We start from the raw sequence: 12,757 nt of genomic DNA, 5'->3' as shown, positions 1-12,757 counted from the left end.
GAGGCTTTAGAAAAAAAAAGGATAGCCTTTTCAGAGAGCTAATGGACTCTTCGACGACTAGAGTTAGAGTTATTCATTTTGTTTTGGAGTCAATTCGAACACCTCTTTGGAATCACTTGTTTATCTAGTTCACACATACTTACAAGTATCGTATTTGAGCTTTAAATCTTTTTCCATATAATACAATGACAAACTTAAACGTAGGGATGACAATATGGCGGATTGATTAGGAAATGCGTATATCATCTCTGCCCGTTTTACTTTGAGAATTTATTTTACTACCATTCTCGCTCCGTTCGGTTTCAGATAATCTCGTGGGATACCGTTTATATATATACTCCAGAAAATGTTTTTTTATATAATAAATTATATGAATAGATTTTTTTAATATAATATATATTGTAATATTTTGAAAAATTATATTATTATAAAAAATAAACTTAAAATTCTAATAAATATAAAGAATAAATAAATATATTGATGATTTTATATAATTCAAAGAAATTTGCAAACATAACATTTTTCAAAATAATTGACCTTTTTACCCTTAATGATTTTTTTCTTCTTTTTTTACGGTTTCCCCTCATTTCTCGGAAATTTCTTTTCTTTTCTTTCCCTCAACTCCCCGGGTGACCGTTGCGCTCCCTCTCATTTCTCTTCTTTTCTTTTCTTTCCACCTTCTTCATCTTCTTTCACTCTTCTTCTCCCCGACATTGATCATGACCAGCGCCGCCCCGACTTTCCAAGCGTAGTAACTCCCAACGACTCCCAGCTCCCAGCGACGCCGCCCCGACCAGGTTAGTTTTTGTGTTTTTTTTTTTGTTTTCCGTCGTCTTCAACATTTGAATGCATGAAATGGTTTTAGGGTTTAGGGTTGTTTTGTGTAAATGTTGAATGATTTGGTTTGAATGCTATATATGACCGGCTCAAATTGCATTTTGCGCCACACGCAAAATGCTTTTTGTGCCTAATACAGTTTGCCCACCCTTGCGTAAAGATATGGATTGTAACCTTTACGTTTTGCTTGCATATGACCCAGAGAAACCTCATGCAATTGGAGGGGGAAAATATCAGAAAAAGAGAAAGGCAATTTCAGAAGAATACAGAAAGAAAAAGGTAGAAGAGACTCATCTAATTTGATTGTTCCTTTTCCTGTTTTCAGCGGTTAAGAGCTCCATAGTAAAGAGATTTCAAAATAACAGTCCATATTTATCAACTTTGTTTTGTTTGTAGACTATAATGGACAGGAGCCGAGCAGAAAAGGTGCAGAGATTTGAGGAATTTCTTGATCGTCGACTAAAGTCAGATTTTGTCCATGCTATTGCAGAAAGGTGGGATTTTTCTTTATGCTCATGTTTTTATCATTGGTTATTATTTTTATAGGTTGACAAGCAATGTAATATTAATGCATGTTTACATTGTTCACAACCTTCCGATTCTACAATTAACTGTCATTGTTTCTTTCTTCTTCTTCTAATTATACAAATTTCCTAGTCTCTTTTTTAAGCTTACATATTTCTCGGTTTATTTCAGGTTTGTGAGGGGATCCGAGAGATACTTCAAATTTCGACGACCTTGTCCTATTGAACATCTTCCATGCTTTTTTATATCAATGATAATTGTTATGAAATTTGTTGGGTCAAGTTTTTAATTGATTTAAAATAATTTAACATACTTGATTTTAATGACTGATTAAATGGTTTTTGATAATAAATGGATAAAACTAAGTTCAATTATTGTTAATCATATCAATTATAAAATATATAGCTATATAAATGAGTTTGTATGTGGTGTAGTGGTACCACCTACCTGTCACATGGGTGACCTGAGCAGCTGTATGAAGTTAGCATACGTCTACCCACGATCAACTAGCTGTTTGCTACTCCTACTCCACTCATTCGTGTAGTCTAGTACGCCAACTATTTGAACAAATGAATGAATGCCACGTAAGTAAACATTTTTTCAATTATTTGTTCTATGCAGGACAATTTCAGAAGAATGTTTGACGCACTAGCAGTCTGGTACAACCACGATCCTTGTGCATAGAGCCTGTTGTACTCTTGTACTATGGAGGATTTCCAATGGGCGCTCGCCACGTGTCTATATATTCTTGTGCACCAGAAGATTCAATCGTTGGTGCATTTCTTCTACATGTTTATGCCAAAGGACAACGGACGAATGGCTTGCTCACTTAACTTACTGTCTCACGAATTGCTGATTGCTTGCTTACTTGCTCATTGATTTGTACATCTTCAAGTTCAAGAGAGAATCAAAATCTGTCTAGCTGAGAAATACTCTTAATCATATTGTAAGTTGAACAGAGCCTGTTCTGTTTAATAATTAACTAGTCAGTAAACTGTATTTGATTCAAAAAAGTTTAGTGAATCCTTCCGGTGGTTGGAAGTAGGGGTGACGTATGAGGGTTTTTCTCCGAACATCCATAAACAACTTGCTATGTCATTTACATTCTGTCTTCCCTTCTCTCATTGATTCATAGTTTCAAACCTGAGCAAGCAGTTCCGCACTTGAATCGCTTCAAGAGTTTGCAAAAGTTTGCGAAGAATAGAAAAAGATATTAATCCCTAACAGGATTTATATCAAACCATTTTCTAGAAGTTGTCATCAATAGTTAGACCTCCATCTTTATTGATTACACCGATCCTATCAATTGGTATCAAAGCCCTGTTTTCTATTCTCAAGCATCAGGAACCTAAATCATGTCTATCATCAATGATATCCCTCTACTTTCGAAAGAAAACTACGATTATTGGATGATGAGAATGCAAATGCACTTGGCTGCTCTTGATTGCGATATGTGGAGTGTCATTACTGATGGTCCCATAAAGATTGTGAAACCAAGATGTGATTGGACAATAGAAGATAAGGCAACGAACAACCTGAATAATTCTACAAAATTTACCGATAAAATACTACGAGAAAAGCTTTCTAACGAAGCTGAAAGAAGCGACTCACCACTATCTTAAATTCTACAAAATTCAAACATAAATACCAAATCAAAAGATTGTCAAACTAAGCATAATAATGAGGATGATGACTTTTAGATATTTCTTCTCTTTGGACTTTAGCGCGAATTTAGACGACGCGGACGTCGTCTTTGTAAGGGGGAAGGAATGTAACTGATATAAATTGTATGAGAAATGATTGGGGAGGGAATTTGAGAGAGGGAATGGGGGGAGAGAATGATGTGGTGTAATTTGATTAGCAAAAAAAATAACAAAATTTCTCTCTCTTCTCTCTCTCCTCACCTTTTATCTTATTCCAACCAGTGATGTAGTGACATATCATTCTCTCCCTCATTCCCTCCCTCAAATTCGGTTAGTTCGATGCTACCAGTACATGTAGTGCATGTATCCATTAAGAAAGCACCACATATACAAGGAGAAAAAAATTAACAAATGAGAGATGTAATGCTTTACTTTTGTGTATAGGTGTCACTTAATGAGTGGGATACATGTAGTGCCTGTAGTGGTAGCTTCGAATTAACCCTCAAATTCTCTCTCCCTATCACTCCTCAAATTGTATTGATCCAATGTTATAGATAAATCCTTATAGTTGTAGTATTAGTTATATTTTTTAATATAGTTAATTAGTTAGTTATAACTGTTTATAACTAGTTTTTTATTAAATTTCTGGATTACGAATTTGAAGAAATAATAGTTTCATTACTTTGTGTTAAAATTCTCATCTTATTCTTCTATTGACATCACATCCTTTTTGATCATTCTTTATTTTCTTTCTGATCATTTCTACGACCAAAGTGGCGTAACCTTGAAAGTGAATCCTAAAACCTTCTTTCGGAAAGTTTCATTTTTTGGCGTTAACCGCTTATTTGTTAGGTGTTTTTTCTCTTCTAGAAGTCAAACTAAATCATATACTCTAATTGTTTTTAATGATTAAATTATTTAAATTTTTGTATACACTTTATTTTTAAAAAATATATTTAATTTAATCATATAATTTTGTATAATATCATATCATATTAAAATAAAATCACTTACTTTTTATAGTTTTTAAAAGTGATTATTATATTTTTGAATTAATTCAAATTATTTATGTCATTATTTATTAGTAAACTTTATTAAATTATTAATTTTTTAATATTAAAATTTATAAATTAAAAACAAATATGAGAAATATTATCTCATAATTTGAATAAGTAAAATGAGTTTTTAATATATCTTTATAGAGTAAGATGAATTTATTTTATTTTTAATAAGTCCTATTAATATGCAAATAAAAAAACTTGGTATATATATATATATATATATATATATATATATATATATATATATATATATATATATATAAAAGTTTTAAATATCTCTATCCTTTGTTTGAAATTATTTCATGTACATATATTTTTGTTTGAAATAGTTAGGCTATTTCAAGTTGTACAAAATGAAAAATCTAACAATGAACAACAAAAACTTCTTTCGAAATGAAAACAAAACTTGTGATTTACTTAATCAAATTGCCTAAGCATAGAGCCTCTTAGTGATTACGACCCTTCAATTGGATGCTATAAAAAAAGGGTGCATAACCCTAAATTACGACAAAGGTCGAGTTATCCTAAAAGTTTAAGAAGGTCATTTTATGGAAGGATCTAGAGGGCGAAGGAGGCCTTAGAAAAAAAAGGATATATATAGTCATTTCAGCAAGAGAGCTCATGGACTCTTTGACGACTAGTTAAAATTCTTCATTTTGTTTTGGGGTCAATTCGAACATCTTTTTGGAATCACTTGTTTATCTAGTTCATGCATATTTACATTTATCATATTTGAGCTTTAACTTTTTTTCTTTATATTGTACAATAACGAACTTAGATGTGGGGATGATGATAGTCATTTAATAACTACAGAGATACCTACATTTTAGGTCATATAATTACATTTAAAATTTAGACTTATTTAAATAAAATAAAAGTGATATAAATAAATTAAATAAATTTCATTCATTTAATTAACTTATGATTTGATTTTAATTTTGTAGAAAAAAAAGGCTCAACCCAAATAAAAGTTGGACCCAAGGCCGGTGTGCAAGCCCAATGCAAACACACATGCTTTCAAATGTGTCACGCCCCAAACCAAATGAGGCGTGCAGTCACCGCATGTCATTATCCATACATGCTAGGCTGAAAACATCTTTAAGCATTGATAAAATAGACTAACATTCATTTATCATCAAAAGTCTTCAAACTTACATAATTCTTTTGTCATAGACTAAAACCTTCAACATTAGTTCAAAATAGATGATGACATATCACATTCTACAAAAATTATCCTTTCCATTTCCTCCAACCACTTCTCAGCTTCTAAAGGATCCACTTTCCCCTAAAAAATTGGCAGAGCTAACCTTTTGAATTCATTGAAATTCTTATACAATGCACTCTTTTCTTGTTGGTGTTGTTGCTCCACTCCACCATTCTCCCTTTCTTCACTTGTACCGCGTCTTTGGGAATTTGTGTCAAGCCTACTCCTCTTCTTTTGAGGAAGATTTACAAGTACTTCATTATCCTCTATACCTATCATAATCAAATTACTCATCAACTTGATATTATATATAATTTGTATATCTATACCATACTTCTTCTAAAACTAAACTCTTAATATTTGAGTTAAACCATATGCTCTGATACCACATAAACTGTCACGCCCCGAACCAAAACAAATGAGGCGTGCAGTTACCGCGTGTCATTATCCATACATAACATGTTAGACTAACAACATCTTTAAACTTACATAATTCTTTTGTCATAGACAAAATAGACCAATACATTCGTTCATCATCAAAAGTCTTCAAACTTACATAATTCTTTTGTCATAGACTAAGACCTTCAACATTAGTTCAAAATAGATGATGACATATCAAATTTACAAAACTATCATTTTCATAGCACACTCTTTACACATCTTTACTAATACAAAATATAGTGTTTGTAATAGCTGTAATTAAAAATAATATATATATATATATTTGGTTAAGTGCATGAGTGACACCTCACAATGCACTTAAGTTTATATATATAAATAGGTAAAAATATTCTCTTTCTGGAGGCAATCCCGGTAATTCAGTTGAAAACACATCCTGAAATTCACTTGCTACAAGAATACTTTGAATAGATTTTATTTTCTAAGTACCCCATAGAATGACTATATAACTTTGACACCCTTTCCTAATCATACTTTTAGCCTTTATAGCACAAATCATTCGTAGAGGTGTAATGACACTACAGCCCATAAAATAAAATATTGGTTGTCTCGGAATTTGAAATGACACATCCTTTTTATGGCAATTCAGTATAGCAAAGTTTCTTGATAACCAATCCATTCCGAGTATAACATTAAATCCATGTATATCAAGTACTGTAAGGTCAACTAATAATATGTTACCTTCTATACAGATATCGCGAAATTTACAAATCTCAACTTTTGGACCATATAAGAAATACCGCCAAATTTTCAACGCAAATACTACCCCTGCCAATTCTAGATCATGTGTAGGATATTTTCGTTCATGTGATTTCAATTGTCGAGATGCGTAAACAATAACATGCTTATTTTGCATTAAAACGCAACCCAATCCAGTATGAGAAGCATCACAATAAACATTAAACCCTTCATCCTCTGACGGTATAGTGAGTACTAGAGCTGTAACCAATCATCTTCTAAGTTCTTGAAAGATTAATTCGCAATTCTCATACCACTCAAATTTTACGCCCTTTTGAGTTAAGCAAGTCAACGGTAATGATAACATCAAAAATCCTTCCACAAATTTTCTATAATAACCCACAAGACCGAGAAAACTACGTATCTTAGTGACAGTAGATGGTCTAGGCCATGTCATTACTGCTTCAATCTTCTTTGGATCAACTGCTACACCATCTTTAGATAAGACATGTCTTAAAAAAGCAATGCTATCCATCCAAAATTACATTTAGATATTTTAGCATATAATTGATTTTCTCTCAACGTCTGTAATATTATTCTTAGATGATCCTCATGTTCTTCCTTTTTTTTGAATAAACCAAAATGTCATCTATAAATATTATCACAAAGATATTCAAAAATATTTTTTAAACACTATTCATTAGATCCATAAAAGTAGCAGGAGCATTAGTCAATCTGAACGGCATTACCACATATTCATAATGTCCATATCTAGTACGAAAAGTTGTTTTGGCAATGTCGTCTGACTTGATTCTTAGTTGATGATAACCTAATTGAAGATCAATCTTGCTAAACACTTGGGCTCCCTTCAATTGATTAAATAATCGATTCTTGACAAAGGATATTTTTTTTAATAGTCACATTGTTAAGCCCTCTATAGTCAACACAAAGACGCATTGTCCCGTCTTTATTTTTCACAAATAGTACCGGAGCTCCCAAGGTGAAACACTTGGCCTAATATATCATTTCTTCAACAATTCTTCTAATTGTTTTTGCAATTATTTCAACTCCGCAGGCGCCATTCGATATGGGGTCTTCGTTATCGCTGATGTTCTCGACATTATATCTATCACAAATTCTATTTCTCTTTATTTATTTTAGCAAATAGAAAGTGAAGGATAGAGAAAATAGAGAGGGTGAAAGAAGAGAAAGGAAGGTTTTGAGCAAATAGGAGAAATTTGGAAAGAAAAGAGCTTAGGTTTGATTGAGTTAGTAGATCTAAGGGTTGACTAGATTAAAGGTAATAAATCTAACCCTCCTACGGTTTAGTTTTATGATATCTATATATGTTATTGTTTCAAGATAAAATATGTTTATTTCAAAATGGGTTTCTAAAAATGTGGATCAAGAATGCATGTATATGTTGATGATAAGTTTTGAAATTGCTTATGATAAAATGAGGGTTTATGATAGTTAATTTGGAAATGGGTTTTCGTTAAAATGAGGGTTTATGATAGTTGATTTGGAAATGAGTTTTGATAAAATAAGAGTTTATGATAGTTGATTTTGAAATGGGTTTTGTGATAAAAGAATGATTTATGAGAAATGAATGGATTTCAAAACAATTGACTTGTTATTTCAACAATGAAATGGATTATGATATACTTGGACTTGAAAATGAAGTTTTACATAATTATGACGAATGGATTATGTATATTACTCTGGACTTGATCTTGTACTTATTTATCTAATAATGGACTATTGTGCCTCGAGTGTCGTTATCCGTCAACGCAAGACCTTTACTATTGTTGTGATAAATAATTTGTACATCTATTTGAAATAGATAATTGGTTTTCTATCAAGTTATACATGATTTTTGATCCAACTAGATGTGATTCTATTACTAGGCATGTTTAGTGTTTAGCTCATCTATTTAAATGAATTTCTTTCCTATAAAGAACAAAGATTAGTCAGAAGAAGACAAGATATATATTAGACTAGCAAGTATCTCTAATATATCTAGTAATTTAATAATATATTCACTTTTTATTAAAAAAAAATATATTTAATTTAATAATATATTTCATATTATATTATATTAAAATAAAATCACATTACATTTTAATTTTATCATTTTTAAAAATGATTATTATATTTTTAAATTAATTCAAATTATTTATGTCATTATTCATGAGTTAACCCTATTAAATTATTCATTTTTTAATATTAAAATTTAATAATTAAAAAAAATATGAGAAATAATTTAACGCACAATTATCTCATAATTTGAATAAGTAAAAGAGTTTTTAATATAACTCTATAGAATAAGATGAATTTATTTTATTTTTAATAAGTCCTATTAGTATATAAATAACAAAACTTGGTCTTACAAATATATATATATATTTTTTAATTTGGACTAAACAAATGTTTGTTTAAATTATTATTTAAATATACCTGTAATAAATATAATTCTTATATTTAACTAAGTTTTAAATATTTCCTTACACATCATTTTGTTTAAAATTATTCTCTATACATTTATTTTTGTTTTAAATTATTTATTATACATTTGTTATTGTTTAAAACAGTTAAACTCTTTTAAATAGTACAAAATGAAAATTTATATAACTTTAAAATGAACCATTCTTATTATACGGTTGGAATTTCAACCTATTGATAACTAACTATTTATCGCTTAAAGTTCAAATTATGATATGTTTTTCAAATTTTAATTAGAACTTATTTTGACTAATAAACTCATTTCGTTTTCAAATCAAATTACATTATTTTTCATTCTCAATAAGAGGGTAACCGCCATCTTAGATGTAAGTCATGTCTAACCGGACTATTAAAGCATATTACGAGTTTTGTATTACAATATCATATTTTATATTTTGCAACATCTATCATATTATTTATATTTTAACTAAAAGACTATTAGATATCTTTCTCTTATTCACCATTACATTTTTTTTTATTGTTTAGAGATAATTTTGAAATTAAAAAAAAACACACATTATTTAAATATGAAGAGACGAATTAGTAAAAATTTCGCATTAGTTTACAACATTGTTGTCTAGAAATGGACCCTATCATATGCATATGCATCATCGTTTGATAATGCAATTGATGAAGTCATTTCAAGACGAAGATAAAAGTTTGTCCGAGAAATTTTTGCACAATTTCAACCCAAATTAATGATTTTATAACCTTTTAAATATTTAGGGTATAAATTCAAAATTGACCAATACTCTTTGGGTTTATTTATTGAATTCCTCTATTCTCAATTTCAAATAATTTTATTTGATGAAAACGTATCGATATTGCGTAGAGAGAAAGGTAGAAGAAGAAACCATTATTGATAATCATACTTCCCGGAGTTCTCTTTCTCATCTATGGAATTCTTCAACGTTAAAGACTGAATCTTGACTGAATCAATCTGGCTTCGAATATCTGGAACAAATTGTTCCCGCCGCCGCGAACTAGAAGAAATTCCGGCCGTCTAACAATCCCTCAGATCCCGTTTCTTCAGCGATCTATTCTTTGCTGCGAAATCGGAATGGATCTCAACTTCTTCAAGTTATGTTCTGGTCTCAAGTTCCTAGGTTACTTTATGATCGTTCTCGTTGCCGCTATAATCTCTGTCTCATACTACGCTGTCGTAGTCATCAATTGGGGACCATTATTGCTTCAAGGTGGCCTCAAATCCTTATTATCCATCATCATAATCGCGGTGTTCCATTTCCTGGTATTTCCTGATTTTAAAGTTCTTCAGTGTTGTATGATTCAGTAATGAGTGTTTTTAGGTCAATTACCCAATTCCATTTCCATTTCCATTTGCAGCTTGGTATGTTGTTATGGTGTTACTTCATGGTAGTTTTTCGAGATCCTGGTTATGTTCCAGAAAACTGGAAAGAAGAACCAGATGAGCTGAATTTAGAGGATGGTAGTAGTTCTAGTTCATTTGTACCTGAGAATTTAGCTTCTAATTCTGCATCAGATGGTGTTGAGATGAGGCCAACTGTAAGCTACTGCAATAAATGCAAGAATGGAAAGCCACCACGATGCCATCACTGTTCTATTTGTAAGTGTTTCTTTTTTATGAATCTTCTCTGCTAGTTTAGTTTGGCAAAACATGATTGATTGGATTGTTACCTAATGCATTGTGTCGAATAATTTGAGGATATGTTTCTACATGAGGCTCTTTTTCACTTGAATGCTAGAACCCGGGTTGATCTAATCTAGCAACCAATTCATTCACCTGTTATGTTTTTTTTATTAGGATTCAACCACAGATACAATCATCAATTCTCATCAACCACACTTTCTTTGAATATGTTGTTTTAAAAGAATATTTGGATCGAGCCACAACACAAGAAATCCTTACATCAAAACCATTGGACTATGTTGCAATATAACCTCGTTTGATGGAAGGTATAAATAACCGGGTTATGTATGAATAAAGACAATAGGGGTATGATAGATTGTTTGATGGAAGGTATAAATATATAATGAATATATAGAGTTTTGAAGAAAATGAATGGTATATTGGATTCTCTCAAATAGAGGCACAAATGCACCTTTTTTCGTGGAAGAAGCTCAATATTCATTTGGGTTGTTCTAGTTAAAGTAATAACCTTAACCCTACTAAAACGTTACAGAATGCTGTTATATTCTACAATCCTTAACTTTTCAAAAAAGGGGGAAAATGGCTTATTTTGTTTATTTTCAGGCCAAAAATGCATACTTAGGATGGATCATCATTGCATATGGGTTGTCAATTGTGTTGGAGCCAATAACTACAAGTTCTTCTTCCTTTTTCTGGTGGGTTCTTTTTCTTCTCCTTCTTCTTCTTCTTTTATATCTCAATTACAAATATAATGTTTATCTGTGATTCATATTCTTAAATTGTAGGTTTACACATTTCTTGAGACATTGATGAATACCCTAGTGTTGCTTCCGAATTTCATTAAATTCTTCAAAGAAGCAGTTAACCACTCTGTTTCACCAGGAGAACTTGCCATAACATTTTTGGCTTTTGGTACATTTTTTTTCCATTTGTTCGACAATTGTGTCGTCCTTTCCAGCAGAAACAGCTTTCTCATTACATTTTTCATGTTCTTACAGATTTTATGCCTTGATGCAGTTCTCAATCTAGCTTTCGCACTAAGTCTGCTGTGCTTTGTGGTTATGCATATATCTCTTCTGATGACTAATACAACTTCAATTGAGGTAATATGGATATTATTATTGTTTCTGTTAGAATAACGATAGATAGAACTGGGGCTGTAAATATAATCTCAACCGTGTGTTTCTGTCTCTTTGAGGTATATGATAAGAAGAAAACTGGTGGGTGGAAATATGACTTGGGCCGTAGGAGAAACTTCGAGCAGGTATAGTACACTTATCCTTTGGGTGTTAATTATCGTTGGGTGATTGTTTTGACGTAAAAATAAGATAATTTGTCTACGTTTTTACCAACAAAATCATCCTTTTCAAAAGAATCTTGTATAATGTAAAATATTATGTATTTGGGTAAAATGACTAGGAGAATAATCATTTGTCAAAAATCAAACATAAATTTACTTGGCAAAAAAATTGAAAAGATTATTTTTCTGAAGCATGATCTAAAGATTTATCAAAAAATCACTTTTTTCATTTATTTTTTAACTTAAAAGTTCCATCTAATTTAATCATATCATTTTTAAACAATCTACTTTTTTTATCCAACAAGATTTTCCCAAAAAATCTAATAAAATCCTAAACAACCCCACATCAAATAAAGTTCAATGCAATAAGTTTCAAAAGTGATTTTCAACTAATTAATATTTTAAAACTTTATAAAGAATAAATGAGGCTATTTTGTTATTTTAGTTGACAAATCGATGAAATAACATATGAAAATTAAAAAAAAACGCATCTAACAAGGTTATTTATTTTGAGAAAGGTGTTTGGGAGCAACAAAGCATTGTGGTTCTTCCCTTTGTTTTCGAAGGAAGATCTAAAGAACATTTCGGCACTTCAGGGTCTTAAGTTTCCGACAAGACCAGCTTCAAACCAGGTTTGAACATAACATAGAATTTAGTTATCTTATGATCATATTTAAGAAACATGATGGATTCTGCTATGTGTATTTATAACCCACATTAGTCACATTGCTATGTTTACGACCCCATTTCGAAACACTTTATTTTGTCTCTGATTCTATATCGATTTCGATAAACAACCGAAGATTTGTCTTTCTAGATTCAGATACCGAAATAGAAAGTGTTTCTAAATGAGGCGCCAACATGCCCCCTTATTTATTTAAGTTTTCTCATTGTATTTATTCAGTTATTAAATTCTTC

At 30.8% G+C, this 12,757-nt stretch overlaps 1 protein-coding gene across 1 annotated transcript; it reads left to right on the top strand.

Annotated features, from left to right (window-relative positions):
* The first annotated feature begins 9,723 nt into the window (after positions 1 to 9,723).
* On the top strand, positions 9,724 to 12,757 carry LOC124941783 (probable protein S-acyltransferase 12). Its single transcript, XM_047482133.1, has 7 exons — positions 9,724 to 10,158; positions 10,254 to 10,494; positions 11,143 to 11,234; positions 11,325 to 11,451; positions 11,557 to 11,642; positions 11,738 to 11,803; positions 12,358 to 12,757. The coding sequence occupies exons 1-7, from the start codon at positions 9,970 to 9,972 to the stop codon at positions 12,475 to 12,477; spliced, it is 921 nt and encodes a 306-aa protein (XP_047338089.1). The 5' UTR covers positions 9,724 to 9,969; the 3' UTR covers positions 12,478 to 12,757.

This window comes from Impatiens glandulifera, chromosome 6 (genome assembly GCF_907164915.1).
Source record: "Impatiens glandulifera chromosome 6, dImpGla2.1, whole genome shotgun sequence".
NCBI lineage: Eukaryota > Viridiplantae > Streptophyta > Magnoliopsida > Ericales > Balsaminaceae > Impatiens > Impatiens glandulifera.
This window is presented reverse-complemented; position numbering and strand designations above follow the sequence as displayed.